Source organism: Phocoena sinus, chromosome 13 (genome assembly GCF_008692025.1).
Source record: "Phocoena sinus isolate mPhoSin1 chromosome 13, mPhoSin1.pri, whole genome shotgun sequence".
Lineage (NCBI taxonomy): Eukaryota > Metazoa > Chordata > Mammalia > Artiodactyla > Phocoenidae > Phocoena > Phocoena sinus.
In genome coordinates, this window is record NC_045775.1 from 77,329,482 (window position 1) to 77,354,893 (window position 25,412).

Sequence of the window (25,412 nt, forward strand, 5' to 3'; positions counted from 1 at the left end):
GTGGGATCCTCCCAGACCAGGGCTCGAACCCGTGTCCCCTGCATTGGCAGGCAGATTCTCAACCACTGCGCCACCGGGGAAGCCCACGAGTGTTCATTTAATAATGACTTGGAGCTGTATGCTTACGACTTGTGCACTTTTCAGTATGTATATTTTACCTGAACAACAGAAATGAAGATTTTGTGATTTATTATGAGAGGAGTATCAGCTCATCTGCTGCCAAGAAAGCACAAAAGGAAGGAAGATGATACAACAAGAGAGGAATCCATTTCAATTGATGTGAAAATGGGGGGCGGGTCCAAGGTGAAAGTGGGCAGTGACCCAATGATTTTAGGTATTCCTCCTAAAGATGTGTGCAACATTTTAGTAGTGTTCGTTATTACAGTAGTGGAAAATTGAAAACAATTAAATGTCAAGTCATAGTTAAGTGATGGCACAACCAAAAATGGAATGAGATTTGGCTATTATAAGTATGCCGTAGGACTTCCCTGGTGGTCCAGTGGTTAAGCATCCGCCTTCCAATGCAGGGGATGTGGGTTCGATCCCTGGCCGGAGAACTAACATCCCGCATGCCGTGGGGCAGCTAAGCCTGTGCACCACAACGACTGAACCCGCGCGCTGTAGAGCCCGCGTGCTGCAACTAGAGAGAAGCCCACACGCCGCAACGAAAGATCCTGCATGCCTCAACGAAGATCTCACATGCCGCAACTAAGACCCGATGCAGCCAAGTAATAAAAAAAGAGTTTGCCATAAATGTTTGTTTATTAAAGCCACTTATAAAAGCATAGTGCAATCCCATTTTTAAAAAGTATATATTTTATATATATGCATAGAAAATAATCAGGAAGAATGTACACCATAATATTAACAATGGATTATTCCTGAGGTAAAGAATTATGGGTGATTCTTATTACCTTATCTATTTAAGTCTTTTCTTCCAATGAGCATGCATTTCTTCTACAACATGGTAAGAGAGGAAATGCGTGTGTAGGGCTGCAGTTTGGGCTCTTAGCTTCCTCACCAGAGTCTGTCTGCTACGTTCCCACATCTGCTGGTCCGGGGGAGGCCAGGGCCTGTACCAGCTGCTGTCACCATTCTGCCTTTATAAACTATAAAAACTCACCGATGATCCCAGGAGCATGTTCAAATACAAAATCCCAAGTTTAGAGAGAGCTGACTTCCATTCAGCTTTCCTGATGCTCAAATCTTGTTTGCAAAGGGCAGCCTCTCCTCTTTCATGGGTCCTTCCGCAACGCAAGGGCTGGGAGAACCAACCTGCCTCCACTTTGGGATTTCACAGAGGTTTTCTTCAGAGGTCTAGTTGTTCGTTTTCCAGGATTCAGTTCACCCCTTCCACTTTATTTGAGGAATTCCTGTCATCTGTATTGTCTCACGCTTGATTATTAAAAGGTCTGATCCTGTTCAGCTACATCATAGAACTCTGTCAAGTTCTCTTGTCTTATTTCATTACCTCCTCGGGGCTCTGGGCGCAGTAATGGGTCTATCAGAGGTGCTCAAAAAACCACTTGTTCTCTTGAGGCTTGAGACACAGCTCCCCATTCTGAGACAGAGGCCTCCAGAAGAGAGACCTGAACTGTGTGGAGGTCGAGCCCTGAGCCCTGCTGGGACTCTGATACAGCTGCTGCCCATCTCTGGGCTTCAGCTTCCTCCTTTGTAAAATGGCTGGGGAAGAGGTTGGGGCTGAGTGGGTGCCGAGGCCCCCGCCAGCCCTCACAGCCTGGTTCCGAGAACACAGCTTGCGGTAGCTCTGGCCTACCTCCCCTTTACCCCAATATGGGAGCACAACGGTATTATAACCCTTGCGGTGTACCCTAGACATGGTAGAGTCTCGTTTTGTGTCAGTCAAAGTAAACACGTAAAGAAAAAGTTAACTCTTCCCACCCCACCCCCAGGAAAACAATAATAATGAGAATGAATACATATGGAAGGAAGGAAGGCTGGAGAAACCGAAAGGGAAGGACTCCTGCTCTCCCCGTCAGGGGCGTTCTCAGTTTGAAGTCTTGTAGTGGCTGTCACGCGGGGCCCGTCGCCATGTTAGATGCATTTCTCTGAAGGGCTGGGCTTGCCTCCCTGTCTGACCACAGGCCTGGAAGAGAGGCAGGTGACCATCACTGCAGCAAGAGCTCCTGCAATGCGATGCAGCATCCACCCGTGTCTACCCACCCCCTCACCAACCTCCCAGCCATCGTGGGGGTCTGAGGACTTGTCCCTGCGGCACCGGCATGGCACTGGGTGAATGACCTCAGCAGCCCTGCCAAGAGCTTTCCTTGTGCCACCTTGTTTAATCCTCATGGCAACCTGAGGGGCAGCCACGGGGGATGAGGTGTTAGAGAACGTGCCCGAGGTCACATAACTAGGAGGTGGTGGAGCCAGGATCTGAAGCCAGGTAGCCCAGCTTCTTAGAGACTTTGTCAAGGTCCCCGTGGAGGTGGGAGAAGCAGGCTGGCAACCGAGCCATCATCTGACTTGATTCTCAGCCCTCAGGAGGATCACAGTGTTAGGGGAGGATGTGAAAGAACCACCGTCGTCAACCAAGCAGAGCTACTTTACCTGAAAGTCCCTTTGACAACCCAAATTTGATGCTGCACTAAAAATGTGTTAATTCGGTACTGGGCTGGCACCTTCTAAACGGGCTGATTCATCGTGAGTGTCATGTCTACACACATCATCCTCCAAAACCTCTGTGTTGAAGCTGAGCTGCCCTTGGTCATCACTGAGTTTATTAACTCGTGTGTGAGTTCCTCATATTTTTATGCAGATTTTTAACCTGCATAGCTTTGTATTTCAGGGCAGAGTTTTATTCTCAGTGGCTCATTTCAAAATGAGAATTTTCAGAAAAGATAGAGATAAGGGACGATTCTTCTCCAAAAGCTCCCAACTGTACCCTGAATATTGAAATTGCTAAAAATCCTTCTCTCCTTTTAAAGAGTCTTCATCCCCTTGGTATATCATCTCTAGTATACGCACTGGAAATTCATTCCATTTCCACTGTTAAAAATAATGATGTATAAGACAGTGAACTTGGGTTCCTGCAGAGAAATATCAAGGAGTGTGAAATGCGAACCCCAGGTATAAAACTTGAAACATTTTCACCTGCCTAAAGGAACTGGTGAATATAGTTGGTTATCGTTAACGCCCTCTGCCTCGGCCCCCAGCCACAGAGAGGAGCCTGGGCTTTGAATAGCAGTTGCAGCTCTGCTACTTGCTAGCAGTATGGCCTTGGACAAGTCACTAAATGTCCTAAGCCTTAGTCTCCTCGTCTGTAAAATGGTGGTTACAGTAACTATTTTAAAGGTTGTTACGAAACTTGAAACTTTTTATATATATATATAAAGTGTACCAGTGATATATGGCACTGGTACACTTTAGGCTTTCATCGAATGGTTGTTATTATTCAATATTATTGATAATTGGAGTGTAAGCATAAAACTCTGCCACCTTGGGTAGGTTTCCTGATCTCTGAGCCAGTGATCTGTGAGATGGCACCGCGGTGTTTCCCCCGTGGGGTTGCTGTGAGCATGAGGAAAGACCCTGGGTATAACTCCCACCACAGAGCTGGGCTAGAGTGGGCGCTTGCTAGATGTTAGCACAGCGCTGCGTGGCCGAAGCTCGAAGGAGGGAGGAGACTGAGGCCTCTCTTCCAGACGCTGTTTTTCGTTTTTGTTTTTTCCTAATCACTTCAGCATGATCATGGGCTGGAACTGGATGAGGGAGTCGGACCGCCAGATAGCTAATTGCCCCTACCCCTGGTCCTCCTTTCTTCCCACTGCAGTCCTTGGCAGCAAATCAAGGCCCCGGATTGCCACAGGGAAATTAGGAACTGAGGCCGTTCTTTATTTGGTTCAGGTGATAAAATGATAAAATTGGCTGTCTCTCAAAAAAGGCTAGGCCAAGCCAATAGGAAAAAATAAGTCTTCTTAAGAAAAATACAAGACCCAGCTGGAATCATCCAGATAAATTGACCTCAGGTCTTTGGAGGAGCTAGGATTAATTGGGGGAATCCTTCAGATGGGCGTTTTGATACTAGGCCAAATAAGACAGACATTTCCTGAAGTCATACTTCTCTCCCGCTAAGCCCGACCTGGGCCTCCATTTTCTCCCCAGTGTCAGGCTTCTGCCTCTCTTTGTTCAGGCTCTATGCTGACTCCCTGGCCCCCAGGACTCCACTGCCATGGCCTCTCTCTGGGAAAGGTTCCCACCATCTGCTGCTTGGGAAGCCAGGACCTGTGTCCAGGGCTGCCTGGGGTTAGCAGGCCCAGAGGTTATAAGAGACTCACCTGGGACATTTGCAGACGCGTCTTCGGTTCCCTGGATAAGGAAAAAGAAGGGGTAAAATGTCTGCCCCATCACGACGAATAGTTCCCAAATATGGTTTCTCCTTCACTTTTCCTATTTACTTAGGATTATAACTTTTTTTTTCTAGCGTGGCTATGACTATTTTATGTAAAGCAAACAATAACTACATCGACATTATAAAAAAAAAGACATAAACTTGTAAAATGACATTAGTGCATAATGATTGACACTGGGAAGATTAATTTATACTATAAAGAAATAAACTGTAAAGCAAGCATGATATAATATTTATATTTTATGGTTTTAATAGTTATCATTAAAAAATTTTTAAATTGTAGTCGGTTTACAATATTGTGTTAGTTTCAGCTGTACGGCAAAGTGATTCAGTTATACAAATAATACGTATATATTTTTTCAGATTCCTTTCCATTATAGGTTATTACAAAATACTGAACATAGTTCCCTGTGCTGTACAGTAAGTAAGATTATAACTCTTGAGAGTCCAGGTGAGGGCTTCTTTCCTATCCCTCTTTGTATCAGTTTAAAAAACATTACATATATACACTACCAAATGTAAGATAGATAGCTAGTGGGAAGCAGCTGCATAGCTCAGGGAGATCAGCTCGGTGCTTTGTGACCACCTGGAGGGGTGGGATAGGGAGGGTGGGAGGGAGACGCAAGAGGGAGGAGATATGGGGATATACGTATATGTATAGCTGATTCACTTTGTTATACAGCAGAAACTAACACACCATTGTAAAGCAATTATACTCCAATAAAGATGTTAGATAAAAAACATTGCAAATACAGATGTGGGTGAACGTGGGTTAGTACAATCACCTGCGTGGGATCCAAGACGGGGTGGGGGGCTCGCAAGCAGGGGGACCAAGGATAAACCACTGCCTGTCGTGGTTCTGACCCAGCCCTACCGGGCACAAGTCCCAGGGCCACAAAGACCCCCCCCCCCCCGGCACCGCGCCCCCCCCCCCCCGCACCGCCCCCTGTCCCAGGCGTTTGTAATAAGCCCAGACCTGTGCGCCTGCTACAGGCTTTGCCCATGGAACATCCCACCCCTGCTGCTGCCGCTCCGGGGCACCGTCTTCCTAAAAACCTCCCGGAGAGTGGAAAGAGCAGCGCGAAGGGGTCTGCCCGCGTTCTCTCTCCAGGAAAGACAAAGGCTGCGCCTGGCCCTGCGGAGCAGCTCGGAGTCCCAGGAATTGCAACCTCGACTCCCGGCAAGGGCTGCCTAGAGCGAAGCCGCGCAAAGGGCGGGAGTCGGGCTGACTCTCCCCGCCGCGATTCCCTAGGACTTACGACGGTGGCAGATGACCGTGATGACCAATAACAGGAGAAGGATGGCGCAGGTCCCGGCCAGGGGCGCCCAGATGTAGATATCGCAGGAGAAATCCAGGCCCCTTGTGTCTACTGACGACACAGAAGACGCCGACATTTAGGAGCGGGCCCGGGATCCCTCATCCCACCCAGCCAGCCGGGGCACTTCCTTCTCCCGGCTCCGTCTCTCGGTTTCCCCACCACTCGGGCTGCCCTCGGCTCCACTTTCAGGGTCAGGGCTGCCCCTGGCGAGGGTTCTCCCCGCGCCCGCCTCACCTGCGCTGCCCGCCGAGGGCCGGCACACCTCTGGGCGCGGAGACACAGTCTGCAACGCTTTGGTGGGCGCCCGCGTGGCTGGTGGCGTCGCCGGCGTCGTGGTGGGCTTCGCTGGGGGAGCAAGAGAGTGGTTAGGGGCCGGGCTGGAGCTGTGCACGCGAACCCTCCCCACCACTCCGGGCGCCTTGGCCAAGTGGGCGCCTCCTCCCGATTTTCCGCTGGAGGAGCCGCAGACCGCCGCCCTCGCGGAGCTCTGCGCTCAGGGCAGGGGAGATGGGGTGGGACCTCCTGGTCCGCGAACCGTACCCGGCGCCTCGGACGTGAATATAGGGCCTGTTCCCCTCCGCCCAGCCTCTCTCCAGGGCCCCACCAGAAACCTCGTGGGCTTGGAGGTGATACCCGCATTTTAATGACCAGCAAAGGGAGGCTCAGAGAATTTAAGTACAACTTGCCCAGGATCACACAAGCCCGGAACTCGAGCCCAGATCAACAGGACCTAAAAAACCATCTTCAGCTCCTATCCAGTCGCACTCTAGCCCTAGCCTCAGTTTCCTCATCTGTGAAATGGGAACAGTATCTAAGTAGCCCCGAGGGGCGCTAAGAGGCTCGAAGCGTGTGAAAAATGGACTCAGACTGAGCCCCAAACCCCACACCGAGGGGTGCCACGCCCCTGGCGCCCGGACCTGGCAAGAAGACAGGCACGAAATTGCTGAAGTACATAACCGAGTTGCTCATGAACGAGCAAAAATAGTAGCCTTGGTCATCCTCGTGGAAGCGGTGCAGAGTGAGGTGGAAGTTGGCGCCCTCGGCCTTGGTGCCGGAGATGTAATTGGTGTCCAGCCCCTCGGCCAGCTTGGACCGCGTGCTGGAGAGGTACATTAGGAAGATGGGTCTGGAGGCGGCCCCGGGCTTCTGGTAGAGCCAGGAGCAGCTCGACGTCATGCTGGACTGCAGCACCTCGCAGTGCAGCTTCACCTTCTCGCCCAGGCGAGCCTGCACCTGCACCGGCGACATCCGGAACGAGAATGACTCGAGGACGGTGGCGGCATCTGCGGGGCACAGGTAGTGAGGCTGAGCCGGGAGCCCCGCGCCCCCCGCCAGCCCCGGCCCCGTCTTCCCCAGGGGTCGCCAACTCACGGAGCAGCAGGGCCAGCGGCAGGAGCAGGGCGGTCACCGGCGAGGACATGGCGCGCTCCCCGCGGCGCCGCTCCGCTAGCGGCTCGAAGCTGCGGAGGAGCGCAGGAGCCAGTGGGACGCCGACCGGGGAAGTTGCGCCCTTCGGCCGGCCGCGGAGCCGATTTCGCGTTCGGAGGATGTGATGTCACGTGAAGCCCCGCGGAGGAGAGAGTCGCCCTCCTTTTCGCGGTTGTCACCTTCCAGCCCAGAGAGGGGGCTGGGGGCCGTGAATGGGGGCCGTCGAGGCAGCCTTGACGGGAAGCTGGGAATGGTTGAGAACCACGGTTTTGAGGACAAGGAAAAGGGCTTGGAAGTGGCCCTTGGAATGGCTCTCCTGTGGGTGTGACAGCGGCGGAGGATAGAGACGAGAGATTTCAAGAAGGGAGGGTGAGTGAGCAGGAAGGAGAGAGAAGTGTCCACTTCCTTTGCCCTCACTTAAAGTGGCCCTAGCACCGGCACCTTGGGGCTTTGGGGCCGTAAAATGGGCCCTGAGGGCTGAAGAGGAGTTCGTGACTGGCCCACTCCTCCGGAACTCCAAGGGGCAGCAGCCACTCAAGCCTTGTGTGACCTCTGCTGAACATACCCTTCAGGCCTTCCCCAGCAGCTGAACCTGGCCACATAGCCTCATTCCTTCCGGCGTCTACTCAGCAGCCTCCACATCAGCCCCTCTCCTGGCCAGTCCCCCAGGCACCCTGCTGTGAGCATTATTCTCCGAAAGGCGATCGGATGGTGTCACTCCCGCAACCTTCCATGACCTGCAGGACTGCGTGGCAGCTCAGCCCTGGCTTGGCTCCTAGCCTTTGGGTGCTGGCTCCTCCCAAGCCTCTGCTCTGGTCTTTCCCATCCACCTACCACTGCATTCCCACAGGGCTTGAGATTATCTAAACTGTGGGCTCCTCTTGCCTTTGCTGTTCCCTATGCCTGGAATGCTGTTCTGTTTCTGCCCCGGGCCCAGCTCCCGTGCTAGGGGACTTGTACTCACTCCTCTGTACCTCTGGCTATGGGTGCTTGGTGGGGACAAGTGTGCAGCCTGGGTGAATGCTTGGGTGGAGACAGTTCTCCCTGTCTGAACCTGACACACACTTGGCCACTTCTTTGTTGTCTGCTGCTGTCCGGAAACCTTCCGCCCCATAGTGGGTGCCCTCTCTCATTTCTTCAGGGTCTTCCCACTATGCATCCCATAGTGGGTGCCCTTCATGCTGCTGCTGCCTGATTCTAGAGACAAGCCACCTGGCATTATCTGTTCCAGGTGTCTGCCCCACCTGTGAGTTCTGCCCCACGGCAGTGGCGAGAACTGTGTTCCAGACACACACCCCCGCCCACCCCCACAACACCGCCCCACCACCACCACGAGGTCGCATGTCACATCACAGCTTGGGCTGAGCTGTGTTTGCAGAACCGTACTCCCCTCGTGCGGTCTGAACTTAAGTGTTGGGTGGGCTTTTTTTTTTTTTTTACTTTGATTTCAACCCTCTCCCCCCCGCCCTCCGCCCAAAGCATCCAAGGTGCTTACTCTAACGTGGACCATTTATATTTAGACATGTTTTTAAAAGTGTCTTTTAAATTACAAATGTTATATATTCTTGAAAAACTTCAGACAATACAAAAAAGAGTATGGGGAAATTTCCCTGTCTCAGCTCTCCTCACCATCATCCATTCTCCAGAGGAAACCACTGTTAACAGTTAAGTGTGCTCCTCAGATATAATCTATGCATAAACAGCTGTTTATACATCATTTTTGACACACGGTTGTACTAGGCACATATTTTTTGCAACTTGCCTTTCTTGTCTAACAGCAGAAGAAAGCTTTCCATGTCAGCACCTGTAGATCTACTCCATATTTCTAAAGAGGCGCATTTTATATGGGTGTTCCCTAACTTAGTTTTCCTATTAATAGGCATTTAAGCAGTTTCTCAATTTTTGCAATTACTAGTAAGGCTGTAGTAGATACAATGTATCTGTATCATTGAGGAGTCACTCATGCACATGTAACATTTTCAGATGGAAGACAGGCAGGTTGGGGAAGGAAAACCCTTTGTAACTGTAAATATGACTGTGGCACACAGCAGTGGGTCCCCTGGCATATCAATATATGTGTGTGTGTGTGTTCCTGGCTGGGTAGACACAGTGCTGTACCTTAACTTACATCAATGAGGGTGACAAAGGAACAGCCAAGTCCAGATAGGCCACTGACAAGGCAATCCTCTTTTTAGATAGTTTCCCATTTTGCTTCGTCTCTGTTCCCACTGCAGGAATGTTAGATGGCCCTTCTGGCCAAAAGATGCAATCAGGAGGGTGGTGAAGAGGATGGTCAGCCACAAAGGCATGCCTTGCTGGTGGAGGAAGCATTGGAGGAGAGCCAGAGTCAACCTGCAAATATTTGGATCTTGGGAACCAGGTCCCTGAGTACGATGATGGCCAGATTCTGAGGTACAAGACTTGAAAATAGAATCGTCCTATCCCAGTCTCCTGGAAGTGAACTGCAGCTGGTTTGGAGGTCTTCCAGCCTTGCAGTTAAGAAAAGTGTCAGCCATGTGTGTGACAGCCCCTTTTGTGCAGAGCATGACAGAGGATGGGGGGATGTCAGGGCAACATGACAAACCCACCAAGGAGGTTTGCGACCCCAATGATATTTTTCGCAGAACTCGTAGATTCTCAATGAAACCACAATGACATCCGCCCTGCAACAAACAGGAGAACAGATGCAATTGTGCAAGTTCTGGGGATGCTTGTATGCTGCAGGGCCAGGTGTGCAGAGGGCTGGGTGGGGCCTGCCAGGTAAGCTTCCACATCCCACACTGTGTGGCACTCACGTGGGGTGGATGAAGAAAGGGGAACTGCAGCACTCTGTCAAATAAACTCCTTATTTTTAGATATCCAGAGAGAGAGAGAGAGAGAGAGAGAGAGAGAGAGAGAGAGAGAGTAAGAGAGTAACACGTTTCTATGCTGAATTTAAACAGGTCTTTGTTTTTTCTCAAGGTGTATGTTCTTAAGCCATGGAAATACTTTTTTACATTAATTAAAGACTATTCAGAACGCATAACTGCACAGGGCAGTGGTAGGAAATTAATCAGCTCCTAGGACGCTGACTCAGGGCCAACCTGGAATCGGTGTTGGAAGTTGCCTGCTATCTCCCCTGGCCGGTCCAAGAGACGTTACCGTCTCCTTGGACAGAGTTAGCTTGTTTGTGCCTAGAAAGGCCTTTGAACTCTAGAATTATCAGAGCCTTGCTTTATCTCAATCACAAATACCTCTTAATTCTACCTCACTTCTGCCATTTTCACTTTTCCACCCCCCAGGCTCCCAAGTTCAACAGGGCTACTGTCATCTCTTGTCTGGACTTTTGCAGTGGTCTCCTAACTGGCCACCCCACTTCTACTCTGGTCTCTTCCAGTGCTTCTGGTCCCTTTCAGTGAAGATCTTGTCCTGCCAGCCCTGTGCTCCATCCTGCAAGGGCTTCCCATGGTCCCTAGGAGAAAACTGTGGGATCTCGGATGTTGTCTGAGGCCCTGCACACTTGGCTCTGCAGCCCATCTTTGTCCCCTCCGACTTGCCTCCTTCACACCTCCTAGGCTTGGTGCCTCTCTGTTTCTCCAAGGAGCCCTGCTCCTTTCCACCTCAGTGCCATTGCCTCCATGCTATTCTTTTAGCCTGGCTTGTTCTCAGCTCTGCTCTCTGCTTAGTAAACTCCTCTTCCTTAAGACCCAGTTCAAGCATCTCCTCCTCATGGACTCAGCCCCTTGCCCCCTCCCTGTGCTCCCAGGCAGTACAGACCATATGTTTCTCAGTGTCACCTGGACCTCGGGCATCCCTGGACTGAAGCACTTATTCTGCACAGCAATGGTTTGTTTGCTCATCCAGCTTGATGACCAGACCACTGGTGTCTTGAGGAAGTGACCTTGTATTGTTCATGTTTATATTGTGGTGCCTAATAGACCATGGCACACACTTGGTCTTCAAGAAACCCTTGTTTTGTAAAAGCTAAATGCAGCGTAGAGCAGATCAGAGGAGGTACAGATTGCTCATTTCAGGTAAGAGTGCTCAGGAAAGGCTTTACAAAGTGGCTGGTTTGTAGATAAGGTAAGAATTAGGAGAGAGGTTGCTTAGAATGAGGCACTTGACTTCTAATCAAGATGGTGCTGATACCATGTTTTAATACGTAGTAATGGTATGGTTGAAGGTAAAAGAAGGAGACGGAGGAAGGGGAGAAGATAGATGTATTCAAAAGCAAGATGAGTGTCATCCTGGATGTAGGGGTGGAACCAGGGCTGAAATCTGGGGCCATCTTGTTGGGATCTGTTCTTGAGTCTGTCTTGGGTCAGGATTTCTCTTGGTGAAAGTCTGGAGAAAGCTGTGCGCTTCTCCATAGTCATGGCTCACATAGGGCTGCTCCCCTATAGTGTCGGGAAGGCAGGCCAGAGACTGGAGCTGTGGCAGTGTCACCACTGGACAGGAGCCCAGAGCCATCAGAATAAGGCCCGGTTCTGACTGTGGGCCCTGAAAAAACCCAGGAGGATGCAGTATAAAGAGAGAGAGATTTTTTAAAGTTCCCATTCAAGATGAGATTACGTAGACACTCAAAATTCAAAATATATGGGACTTCCCTGGTGGTGCAGTGATTGGGAGTCTGCCTGCCAATGCAGGGGACATGGGTTCGGGCCCTGGTCTGGGAGGATCCCACGTGCTGCGGAGCAGCTAGGCCTGTGCACCACAGCTACTGAACCTGCGCTCTAGAGTCCGTGAGCCACAGCAACGAAGACCCAATGCAGCCAAAAATAAATAAATTTATTTAAAAAAAAAAAAATTCAAAATATATGTAAAGATATTTAACTAAAATTGGGATGGGAGTTCACTCCAGAAGAGATGCAAATTATAGAACAATCTGAAAAGAGTTTGAAACAGAGAGCAAGAAGGTGTAGAAAATGCAGAAATTAAACAAGAACAACTGAATAAATACTTAGCACACTGGAAATGAAATCTATATATAGATTAGATATAAAGTAGGATACACTCTAGATTAGACATAGTTGAAGGGACAATTAGTGAAATGGAAACTAGCATTGAGGAATTCACAGAGACTGCAATGCAAGGAGATAAAGACAGAAGCAGTTTGAAAAGCTATTGAGATGTGAATCAGCACTGTGAAATGTTTAATGGGATTTCAGAAAGAGGAGAATAAAGGGAGTATGGAGAAGGAAAAATGGAAGAGATCATTGCTTATGATTTTCCACAGTTAAAGACACAAGTGATCAGATCAAAAGTGCTCCCAGAATGCCAAATAGGATAAGTAAAACTATGTCCGTCTCTGAACATATCAAGATGAACCACAAGACTTCAAAAGCAAAGAGAGGAAGGCAACCCAGGAGGCCAGAAGAAGTTGAGATGATGTTTAAAATATGCTTGGGGGAGGCTTAGTCACAGTTTGGATGGGGTGAAGAGAGTAAGAAGCTGATCTGTGATGGGAAAAACCCACATATTGGTTGACAAGTTGTATTCACGCTGTGTCATTCTCCTCTCTTGGTGCAGACACACATTTGCTGTAAAGTTGCGTCAACTTGCTACAGATCTTTAATGTCGAGAACATTCAAACAGAAGCATCCTGAATGCAACTGGAGAGCCAGGATTTGAATTCAAGTGAGGGGCCAGGGCTGGGGAGGCAGCCTCTGCAAGGGGGTAATAATTTAAGTTGTGAGAGTGGGTCTGATTGCAGAGACAGGTAGAGTGGAGGGGAGGAGCCGAAGAGGATATTGAACCTTTAGGGAAGGCGCATATTTAAGGAGATAGAAGAAAACACTGACATTAATTCAGGTGGTGTAGGAACTTCAGGATGGGGCTTGAGAAGTTGGCAAGCGTTTATGGAGCGGTGGCTGCTGCAGGTGTGGGCTATAAAGGAGCTTTGGGAGGGCATTCAAGCTTGGGACAGCTTGAATACAGCCTGTAGCAGGGAGAGATTGTAAGCCTGTGTTCAGTGCCTGGTCCACTTAAGGACATGCTTATCAGAGGAAGACTCACAGGTAGGGAGGGAGGCGGGGGAGGGGGGGTAGGCTGGGGAGGGTAGGGAGTTGGAGTAATGTTGGATGAGGTGACATTGATGTCTGCACCTCATTTATTGTTCATTCACTTAAATGTTTCTTCCATTCAGTTTTTTTTTTTTAAGTTATGAAAGCATTTGGACACTGAAAAAATAGAGTAAATAATATAAAACACTCATATGCTCCTCGGAAAACACCCCTCAAAACTAATGTGTTAGCATTTTGTCATATTTGCTTCAGATAAACATTACAGGTACAATTGCAGCATCCTCAAATAACTTGCCTCCTCCCCAGAAGCAAAAATTGGTTGTGAAAGAAGGATGTTGTGAAAGTTGTGTTATCAGTTGTGAAAGAAGGATGTTACATTTCCAACTATGATCCTGGATTTGTCTATTTCTCCCTTTAACTCTGTCCACTTTTTGCCTGTATATTTTGTGGTTTTTTTTTTTTTTTTTTGTGGTACACGGGCCTCTCACTGCTGTGGCCTCTTCCGTTAAGGAGCACAGGCTTAGGACGCTCAGGCCCAGCGGGCATGGCTCACGGGCCCAGCTGCTCCAGGGCACGTGGGATCTTCCCGGTCCAGGGCACGAACCCGTGTCCCCTGCATCGGCAGGCGGATTCTCAACCACTGCGCCACCAGGGAAGCCCCTGCCTGTATATTTTGAAGCTCTGTTGTTGGATACATACACATTTAAGATTGTTCTGTTTTCTTAACAGATTGACCCTTTTATCATTACAAATTGTCCCTCTTTATCTCTGGTGATACCTTGTTTTGAAGTCTAGTTTGATATTCATATGGCCACTCTAGCTCTCTTATGTTTTCTGTTTGAACGATATCTTTTTCCATCCTATTACTTTCAACTTGCCCCTCTCTGTTTTAATACCTTTACTGTATATATATATATATGTATTAGCTGTATATAGTTTTTGAGATTGTTTCAATATACAGAAATATTATCATATTGAATGTCTTTGAGTCTGAGTTATGCTGAGACATAAATTGAGTTCATTTAACTTAAATGCTGTATAGTAGTATTATCTGGTGAATATACCACAGTTCAGTAGTTCTCAATCAGGGTCTTTATACCTCTGGGGGGACGTAAAGACTGTCCTTAAGGATACACATAACTTTTTAAAAATTTATTCTATTGAAGTATAGTTGATTTATAATGTGTTAATTTCTGCTGTACAGCAAAGTGATTCAGTTATACATATACATACATTCTTTTTCATATTCTTTTCCATTATGGTTTATCACAGGATATTGAATATTGTTCCATGTGCTATACAGCAGGACCTTGTTGTTTATCCATTCTATATGTGAGAGTTTGCATCTGTTAATCCCAAACTCCCAATCCATCCCTCCCCCACACGCCTTCCCCCTTGGCAATCAAAAGTCTGTTTTCTATGTCTGTGAGTTTGTTTCTGTTTCATAGATAAGTTCATTTGTGTCATATTTTAGATTCCACGTATAAGTGATATCATATGGTATTTGTCTTTCTCTTTCTGACTTACTTCACTTAGTATGATAATCTCAAGTTGCATATATGTTGCTGCAAATGGCATTATTTCATTCCTTTTTATGGCTGAGTAGTATTCCATTGTATATATGTATATACACCACATCTTCTGTATCGATTCGTCTGTCGATGGACATTTAGGTTGTTTCCATGTTTTGGCTATTGTGAATAGTGCTGTTATGAACATAGGGGTGCATGTATCTTTTTGAATTACAGTTTTGTCTGGCTATATGCCCAGGAGTGAGATTGCTGGATCATATGGTAATTCTATTTGTAGTTTTCTGAGGAACCTTCATACTGTTTTCCATAGTGGCTGCACCAATTTACATTCCCGCCAACAGAGGATTCACATAATTTTAAGGGGTTTGTTTTCCAGATCCCGAAAGCCTGTTTATCCTTTTTCCTGAGACAGGTCTGCCCAAGAACAAATGCCTTTGTCAAGTTTTCACACAGATTCTCCGTCCCCAGCCCACATTTCATAATTGCTCTTTTCCTGCTTTGAAACAAAACAGCAGACTTCCCACCCTCCTGTACCTTACTGTGGTGCAGACAAAGAGAAACGCCCAAATAGTTTTCATTTAGTATCCGTCTGCTTCGGAATTGCCAAAGAAAGCATTTCTCCCGAGTAGAGTCCGCGAGATGCTGGGAAACAGGGCATGCGGGAGAGTACTAGAGGCAGAGCTCCTCAGGACGGACTCCCAAGTCTCCTCACTCTACCTGCCTCTCCACTGCTGAGCTGGAATTCAGAAGCGAGACAGTTATTATGGGATGCACATTAACATGTTCATTAGACTTGCAAAAGGGATCAGACTTCTTTTTTTAACAGAACAGAAGCCTGATTTGCTAGTTGGTTTGACATTGAAGCCTTTGCCAATGAGGTTAGTTGGCAGTCTTTTTATTTTCCGTGAATCACATGAGGGAAACCTTTAGCTCCAAAGTTGTCGTGAAAACAAAGTGTAAAGCCTTTTTTTTTTTTTTTTCTCTCTACGTGGGCCTCTCACTGTTGTGGCCTCTCGCGTTGCGGAGCACAGGCTCCGGACGTGCAGGCTCAGCGGCCATGGCCCACGGGCCCAGCCGCTCCGCGGCATGTGGGATCTTCCCGGACCGGGGCACGAACCCGCGTCCCCTGCATCGGCAGGCGGACTCTCAACCACTGCGCCACCAGGGAAGCCCCTGTAAAGCCTTTGATAAGATAAAAAATATTTTATCAAAATATTGTTTTGGTAAATTTGTACGGTAATTAAAAATATTTCTATTTCCCCAACCCTTTCTAAGTTCATCAGGATAGGCAAATGCTTTTGGTGAGAGAGGAACAATGCAGTTGATAGCTACTTGATAGGCTGTAGTATAAAGCCTATTGCGGTGGATTCCAGAAACTGAGAAGTGAATAACTCTAAAGATCATGACCAATCCACATGCAGGTCAGTGCTTCCTGAGTCTTTCCTTCCAACATAATTGGAAGAAGACCTACTAGAGCTGGCAACTGTTAGAGATTGAAATGAGTCTCCCCAGCACCCCCCGAAATAAAAAAATTTACATATGCTGAAGTCCTAATCCCCAGTATCTCTGAATGTGACCTTATTTGGGGATAAGGTTTTTACAGAGGTAAACGAGTTAATATGAGGTCATCAGGGTGGGTCCTAATCCAATATAATTGGTGTCCTTAAAAAAGGGGAAAGTTGGTTACAGACACATAGCCAGGGAGAACACCAAGTGGAAATGTTGCCAGATCTCAGCTTCTCTGTGCACCGATGCCGAACAGAAGTACCGAGACAGAGATTTTGGAGGATGAGAGAGATGGCTTTATTTTTCTCTGCCAGGCAAAGGGAAGACACAGTAGGCTGGTGCCTCAAGAACTGTGCCCCCACCCCCTCCTTGGGGAACTGGAGAAGATTTTATACGTGGGGCTCACAGGTGGGGTATGTGATGAGGATCAAAATAGTGAAGGTCTTGCATTATTTTTCCTTTGCATTATTTCAAAACAGTCATAGCTGGCGTCAGGCAGCCTGGTAATTGGGGTCCAGCATTCTGGTAATTGGGACCGTGTGTCTCTGGTTTATCTGCCGGCGATCTTCTTTAGAAATGCAGACGCTACAGGGAGCGATTTGTTACCAGGGGGCATAGGGGATGTAGTGATAGGCACAGGATGTAACTCACACAGAGTCAGGGGTGATAGGTGCAGAATGTAATTTACATAGTGTCAGAGAGTGAGGTTAGCTTTGTGAAGAACAAATCTAGTTACAGACACTACAGATTAGTAACAGTTAAAATAAAACAAAGGGGTGATTAACTCTTTCAGGCCAGGTTATGTTTCTTCTCTGGCCTGTTCACTGTTCCCTTTGTTTTCCTTGCTCTCAGGAGAAGGAAAACTCCATTTCTATTTTTGCTGCAACAAAAATAAAGACAGAGATAGGGGTGATGCTTCTACAATTCAAGGAACACCAAAGACAGCCAGCAACCCACTAGAAGCTATGAGAGAGGCATGGAACACATCTTCCTTTCAGCCCTCAGAAGGAACTAATGCAGTCAACACCTTGATCCCTAATTTCTAGCTTCCAGAACTGTGAGACAACACGTTCCTGTGGTTTAAGCTACTTAGTTTGTGGTACTTTGTTAGTTGCAAAATAACAAAGCAACTAATAGATCATTAAAATTACCTTCTGATGATGGGTCACAATTGTGGGGTGATTGGGGTTTTTTTGGCCGAAAAAATTTTGGAAAAAGATAAAAGATTTAGTGACTCTGCTGTAACAAAGCCAATTGTTTACTTATGGAAACCAGGTTTTTCAGTGCTTACTTGTTATGAACAAAACAAAAACAAACAAACAAAAAAAGGAAAATAATTGATGCTGAACTCTGTCTCATTCTAACGATAGGTAATATTATCCTGTGGGTTCATTAACTAATTGGACTCTATTCATCCCATTAAGAGCTGAATTTCCCCTTGTCGAATTAAAAAAAATGCACAACATGAGAGGAGCAAGTTAAGTTTTATTGGAGGCAAAATGAGGACTGCAGCCCGGGAGACAGCATCCCAGATAGCTCTGAGAAACTGCTCTAAAGAGGCAGGGGGGAAGATCAGTTTTTCCCAGAGCACAGAGTGCCTCATTTCTGCTCTCTACCTGAACTCCTTTCAGGGGGTGTTGAAAGTCAGCAGCTGTAGCAGCTCATGATTTAATCCCCGTAGAGGTCGATGGCAAGTGACAATGGGAAATGCCAATTCGTAGCTGACACCCTCAAAGTTACTTTTTTAGAAAACTTCTTATTTTGAGATGATTACAGATTGACACTGCAATTATGAGAAATAATATAGACAGATTCCAAGTATCCTTCATCTACTTTCCCCCAATGGTAACATTTTGCATAACTGTAGTATATTAGAACCAAGGGTTACTTTTTATGTTTAATAATTTAAATTTTTATAATTTAAAATCAATTTAAAATTTGTTATTTTTGAACAATTGTGTACTACTGATAGTTGCAATGATAATCTAAACTTGTAATACTTAGAAATTTATGATTGTAGGAAATTAAAACTTCAGTTTGTATACTTTTTTTTTGGCAGAGAAGTATGATCAACAAAAGATCTTCAAGCATAAGAACGTATTATATTAGAATAAATGTCTATGGAGGAAGTGGGATAGAATTCATAAGTTTGAGCAAAAAAAGGAATGATGGAAAATTTCCAAAAGTTAAAGAACTTGTTCTTGTATTTTTAAAATGGGTGATGGTGTTGCAGCAAAAAATAGAAATGAGACTTTTCTTTTCTGATAAACAAGGAAAATAAGGAAACAATGAACAGGCTGGGGAAACAGCCCATAAAGAGTTAAGCAATCTTGGTTATTCTTTTGCTGTTACTACTAACAAACACTTGTAGCTAGACTTGTCCTTCACAAAGCTAATTACTCTCTGACTCCGTATGAATTACCCTTTGCACCTGGCATTTCTTCTCCCCCTACACTCCCTTGTAGCACTCTTCATTTCAGAAAGAAGGTTATGGGCCGATAACTTCAGGGACACCAGACGAGGTTGCTGCCTGATGCCAGCTTTGGCCATGAATTTTCAGAAGAAAAGAAATGCAAGACCTTATTTACTTTGAGTGTTATCACCTACCCCAGACCACGAGCCCTGGGCTACAAAAACCTTTCCCTATTCCCCAGGGAGGGGGGCACAGTTCTTGAGGTGCTAGCGCACTGTGTTCCCTCTTTGCGTGGCAAATAATAAAGCTACTCTTTCTCGTTCCTCCAAAACTCTGTCTCCGTATTTCTTTTTGGCATCGGTGCACAGAGAGCCAAGATCTTTGGCATCAGTGGTTGAAACAAAATTGATACATCATCTGTTTATATTCTATTAGAAATAAAAAGAGGGATGTAAAGTTTTATTTTAAAATACCAATATTTGCAACACATTGGAAATTACATACTTTACAAGTATACTATGATGAAAAGTGTTTGATGTCAAGTTAAAACTGAGTGAAGAGGTACACCACACTCACAGCAGCATTATTGACGGTAGCTAGAACGTGGAAACAACCCAGATGTCCATTGATGGGTGGCTGGATAAGCAAAATGTGGCATATACATACAATAGAATATTATGCAACCTTAAAAAGGAAGGAAATGTTGACATATACTGTAGTCATGGATGAACTTTGAGGACGTTATGCTAAGTGAAATAAGGCCGTCACAAAAAGACAAATGCTGTATGCTTCACGTACAGGAGGTACATAGAGTAGTCAAAATCGGAGACAGAAAGTAGAATGGTGGTTGTCAGGGGCTTGAGGGGAGGGGGAATGGGGAGTTGTTTAACGGGTATAGAGTTTCAGTTTTGCAAAATGAAAAGTTCTGAAGATGGATGGTGGTGATAGTTACAATGTGACTGTACTTCATACCACTGAACTGTGCACTTAAAAATGGTTAGGATGGTAAATATTATGTGTATTTCACCACAATAAAATTTTTTTAAATGAGTGGAACACATAGTCTTTCACATTTAGGGGGTGATACAAGAGAAGTAAGACTTGATGACAAATGCCACCGTTTACTTCTCTAGTCCTCTGTTGATGGACCTTTTGGCTGTTTCCAGTTTCTGCCATTATAAACAACGCTACGGTGAACATCCTTGTACATATACTTCCTAGAGTCCATGTACAAGATTTTCTCTAGGGTATCAACCTGGAAGAGGAATGATTTAAGGAGGACACTGACCTTGAGAGGAATGATATCTTGAAGCATCTTCTTCTCTTACCCCCACAGCTACTGGCAAAGTTCTCTCCAAAGTGATGGTACCCACTTACACTCACACCAGCTATGGATGAATCTCCATTTACCCACATGCTTTCTAATTCTTGGTTTTGCCAGTGTTTTCAGTTCGGCCAATCTGATAGGTGTGAGCTGGTATCTTATTGTTGTTTAAACCTGCATCTCCCTAAACAAGGATGGGATTGAGCGTTTTGTCAGATGTTGGCCTTTCAGCCTCTTCTGAAAAGCCCTTGGTTGCTTTCTTTGCCTTCTTTGAGTGTCAACAATGTTAGTAGCTTCCACACACCAGGTGCTGTCCTTATCTTCCAGAACTCACATCACTTAAAATACATATTTCATTGGTGCTTAAAGAACATGCTTTCTTGCCAGTCAGTTGTTCACTACTAATTTCAACAACCAAATGAGGCTTCAGCTCTTTTCTCTGTTCAGACTGTCCTGAGTCTTGCTGTATTCACAGTTCAGCCTCTGCCAAAAAACTCTGCGAGGCAAAATAAACTATCAAAAGGCCAAGGCTCCTTTCTTTCCCCTCGCCTTCTCCCTCCTCCCCTCCTTCTCCTCTTTCACCTCCTCCTCCTTCTTTTTTGGTGAGACAATTTGTCGTCTTGAAACCGTTTACCCAAAACAGAAACTCTAAAAAGTCAGTGGAAATTTTTCTTTTTGCACAAGAGGGTTAATTTTTTTTTTTTTTTTTTGGCCGCTGGTGGAGCATCCATGAAGTAACCTGAACTCGACCGTAAAGCTTTTCGCGCTCACATTTCACAAACTATGACAAGCCCCTCATGCAACTTTCCGAGGGGACCTGAGTTGTTGTCTCCGGTTACCTGCGGGGTGAGCTGTGGAAGCCGGAGGACGCAGCAATGGAAACATTGCAAGAGGGGAGAACGACTGTCTCCACGGCTAACCACCAGAGCCAGAGGGCGGGCCCCGTAGGACGGTGACCCATTTATCAGAGTCTTCTCTGGGAAGAGGAGGAGGGAGGTGTGGATCCTGGGAGAGGAAGGAGGGCAGAAAAGGCGGAGCTAGGGAAGGAAAGAATAGGTGAGGGAGGCCAAAGGCTTTTCCCTCCCTTCTCGACTCGTCCTCCGGTTCCTCCCACCCACCGCCTTTGGCGGGGGCGGAATGATGGGCGTTAGAGGATTTCTCGGGGTGGTTTGCACTTTCTCAGTTTAGCAGGAAGGAGAGAAATGAGCTGCTTCTTTCACACCCCAGACATTGCGGTAAACTGCCCTTCAGGAATGTTCCTGGCTGTGCTCAGAGGCAGAGGCATGAAATAGGATCTCCACGCAGAGACCCCCAAGCGATCGCGCAATGGAGAGGGAGCTACAGGGGGCTGGGGTGCGGGGCTGTGTGTGTGTGTGTGTGTGTGTGTGGGCGTGCGGTTGCCGTGGGTGTCTCTTGCCGTCCGGGGCACCGGCTAAGCAAATGGAGACAGACAAGGGAACACGTGGTACCACGATGAGGGTGCCAGGATGTGGTGGGTGCCGCCGCGGACAGGCACACGAGGAGCCCAGCCTCCCGCCGCCCTCAGCCGGTGGGGTGGGGACTGGGGAGGGCGATCAAAGCGACTAGAGCCAGCTGGGCCCGGATTCAGTCTTCCTGGAGGCTAAGAAGGAGGCGTGATGGGAGTGGGGGGGGTCGGGTGGCGAGCCAGGCTGAAGGCAGGCGGTGCTGCAGAGGTACGGTGGCCCGAGGCGGGGCTGTGGAGGCCGAGTTGATGCCGGAGAGGAGCTGGGGGCCGGTTGACACTCCTTCCGTTCTCGGTTACTCGTTTTGCACAATTCTCTCGGCCAGACTTGGGCAGAGGTCTCAAATATCCACCCCGATTGATCCAAGGCCTGGATTCTCCTCCACCGTTTCTCACAGAAATTTTTTTCTGGGGACAGCCAGCCCTGATCGGAGGGGGCGGCACATTTCCCACTCTTACCCCAGGAAAACAAGGGCCCCAAACGAGCGGCAGGTGCTGGCCTTCTGCAGCTGCACGCATAGGGCACAGAGCTCAGCCCGCAGCACTGGGATAGCAACTGGGGTGCCATAGCGGGTGGGCAGGACCTTGCGGGTGGCTGGGGGCGGGGGGAGGAGAAAGGAGAGTTCTAGAATCCGGACCTGGAAGTGAGCTCAGAGAAGATCCGATCCAACACATTTATTTTATAGAGGAAGAAAATCGGAGGCCCAGGGACGGTGAGCCATTTACTAGAGTAACTCAGAGGCCAGAACGGAGCCGGGACTAAGTACCACGGGACGCTCCTTCCCGCTCCCGAGCGCTGCCTGCCTTGAATAAAATCTAATGCCCCACTCGGTCCAGCAGGGGGCGATGTTGCTCTAGTTTGGGCCTGGTTGGGCGCGGGGCGGGGCGGGAGGAATTGTGAATTCAGTCCGCGCGTGCCCCCAAGCAAAACTGAAGCCGCTTTACGCTCCCTCTCAGCCCGCCGGTGCCCAGCCCTCTTCAACGACCCCACCTAGCTGTTCCCCGGCTGTGGCTTTGTGCTCGTTCTTCTCAGGATCCCCACCCCGACTCCCAAGAGTCCTATTAGAGGCCCCTAGAGTTCTACTTTTCTTCGACGACCGAGGGTACACTGGGGGATGGAGTGGCATGGGGTGGAGGGCAGGAATTGCATTTGACTGGGGATCAAAAGACTGGTTGAAGACGGAATTTCTGGCCCAAGATAGGGCGGGGAGATATCTCGGGTAGACTCCTAACCACCCCCAGTCCCTCAGTATCTACCAATGAATGCTAAACCATCTGTGCGATGCATCGTCCATAGAAATAAAATGTCAACGCTTTCATGGTGGAGAGGAGTCCCCAATTTGAGAACCTCTCTTCTTTGTGCCAGGCTGTGAGTTCTCCCAACTCTCCTTCCCTCACTTGTCAAAAATGAAAAGGGACCGGACTGGAGATCCTGGGCCGTCGCAAGTTCCGGGAGCCCCGCCCGGGGCTGACCCAGCAGCCGTCTGCTGGTCCGTGGCGCGAACGGCGGGACCCAGGCGCGGAGGGGAGGCGGACAGGTTCCTCCAGCTTGCTCATCCAGACCAGCAGCCCCGAGGGAGGGCAGGAGGGGTGCACCAGGCAGGAAGCGGACGGGGTCGGGGGGCTTGGGATGCCCTGGGGTCAGGTGGAGCGGCCGGCCCCTGGTTTTCTCTCGCGCAGGGCGCGGTGGTCACTGTGCAGGGTAAGGTCCAGGCGGCGGGTCGGGTCTCGCCCGCACTGGGCGCGGGCGGGTCTGGGAGAAGGGAAAGCCTCAGAGCGCTAGGTGAGAGGTTACAGGGGCCGGGACCTCTCTGAGATTCCTTGGCCTATTCACCGATTTTGTTCTGCTCTTGGTTTTAGTTTATGTGGAAGGCTCAGCTCCGCACTGGCCCAGGAGGTGCTAGGAACCAGAGTCCGTTGGTCAAAAACTTTGAAAAATAGAAAAGAAAAAATAATCGCTCATAGTGCCAGTATGCAACTATAATCTCTCAACATTTTGGTGTATTTATTTTGTTTTTGTTTGTTTGTTGTTTTTTGGGGGGGGGTTTAAGCCTTTTTTGTTCGAATCCTATACTTAATATATTAAAATTTTTTTTCCGTCATTGTCATCATATCTCCTCTTCAGGTTTCCAGGCTGCTTTTTACAATTCTTGTATCGTACACAGTTTTTTCTAACATATTCTTCATGGTTCTCACCTGATATCTGCGTAATATTCTGTTTATATTTTGACCAATTAGTCCCCAGTTAGTTGGACATTTAGCTTGTGTACTTTTTCATTATGATACAGTGGTTTCTAAATAGTATGTAATTTCAATTTTTGTGTTTTAATTATCCTAAGCGTTCTTTAAAAATGTTACAATTTTTAAAGTGGATAGATTTTTTCCCCCATTTGTTTTTAATTTTATTGTCCTGTGGTCTGAGAATGTGGCCTGTATTTATGCTTTTGGAATTTATTGAGCTTTTGATAGATGGTCAATTTTTTTTTTTTTTTTTTTTTTTTTTTTTTTGCGGTACGCGGGCCTCTCACTGTTGTGGCCTCTCGCATTGCGGATCACAGGCTCCGGACGCGCAGGCTCAGCGGCCATGGCTCACGGGACCAGCCGCTCCGCGGCATGCGGGAACTTCCCGGACCGGGGCACGAACCCGTGTCCCCTGCATCGGCAGGTGGACTCTCAACCACTGTGCCACCAGGGAAGCCCCCATCCCACAAATTTTGATAAGTTGTGTTTTCATTTTCATTTGGTTCAAAATATTCTTAAATTTCTACTGAGACTTATTCTTTGGCCCATGTGTTATTTAGAAGTATGTTGTTTAATCTCCAAATATTTGGGGATTGTCCAGATATCTTTCTGTTATCTGATTGCTAGTTTAATTTCATTGTGTTCTGAGAACATACTTTGTATGGTTTTTATTTTTTAAATATTGTTAAGATGTGAGTTATGGCCCAGAATCTGGTCTATTTTGGTGAATGTCCCATGTGAGCTTGGGAAGGATGTATATTTTGCTGTAGTTTGACGGAGTATTCTGTAAATGTCAATTAAATCAAGTTATTCGATAGTGCTGTTCAGGTCAATTAACTCATTACTATTTTCTGCCTGCTGGCTCTATCAATTGCTTATAGAAGGGCACTGAAATATCCAACTATAATAGTGGATTTGTCTATTTCTCCTTGTAGCCTCAGTTTTTGTTTCATATATTTTGATGCTCTCTTGTTAGGTGCATCCACTTTAAGGATTGTTAAGTCTTGGAGAATTGATCCCTTTAACATTACGTAATGCCCCTTTTCAACCCTGGTAATTTTCTTTGTTCTGAAGTCTGTTCTGTCTGATTATTCCAGCTTTCTTTTGATTAGTGTTAGCATGATATAGCTTTCTCCATCCCTTTACAACTTACCTGAGTCTTTACATTTAAAGTAGGTTTCTTATAGACAACATAGGGTTGGGGCCTGGATTTTTATACTCTGACAATCTCTGGGCAGTAGTGGAGGAAGGAATGAGGGTGAAGTAAGTATGAACATCTATTTCTTGAAATAAAAAACTGAAGCAAACTGGAAAAATGTTAAAGTTTCTAAATCTGACAAGGGTCCCTGGGCATTTATGATATGACTTTCAGTGCTTTTATTTGACATATACAATTTATTTATTTTTTAATTTTTTTACATCTTTATTGGAGTATAATTGCTTTACAATGGTGTGTTAGTTTCTGCTTTATAACAAAGTGAATCAGTTATACATATACACATGGTCCCATATCTCTTCCCTCTTGCGTCTCCCTCCCTCCCACCCTCCCTATCCCACCCCTCTAGGTGGTCACAAAGCACCGAGCTGATCTCCCTGTGCTATGCGGCTGCTTCCCACTAGCTAGCTATTTTACATTTGGTAGTGTATATATGTCCATGCCACTCTCTCACTTTGTCCCAGCTTACCCTTCCCCCTCCCCATGTTCTCAAGTCCATTCTCTAGTAGGTCTGTGTCTTTATTCCCGTCTTACTCCTAGGTTCTTCATGACATTTTTTTCTTAGATTCCATATAT

General features: G+C 47.1%; 1 protein-coding gene across 2 annotated transcripts; it reads right to left on the bottom strand.

Annotated features, from left to right (window-relative positions):
• Positions 1-717: 717 nt before the first annotated feature.
• Positions 718-7,883, bottom strand: CD8A (CD8a molecule). 2 transcript variants are annotated; one of them, XM_032653269.1, is made up of 6 exons: positions 7,063-7,883; positions 6,609-6,974; positions 5,926-6,036; positions 5,632-5,739; positions 4,299-4,329; positions 718-2,107 (listed from the first exon to the last, which is right to left on the bottom strand). In XM_032653269.1, the coding sequence occupies exons 1-6, from the start codon at positions 7,109-7,111 to the stop codon at positions 2,056-2,058; spliced, it is 717 nt and encodes a 238-aa protein (XP_032509160.1). In that variant the 5' UTR covers positions 7,112-7,883; the 3' UTR covers positions 718-2,055. The 2 variants fall into 2 exon arrangements, with proteins under 2 accessions (XP_032509160.1, XP_032509159.1); XM_032653268.1 differs by having other exon boundaries at positions 719-2,107; positions 5,632-5,742; positions 7,063-7,871.
• Positions 7,884-25,412: the final 17,529 nt, after the last annotated feature.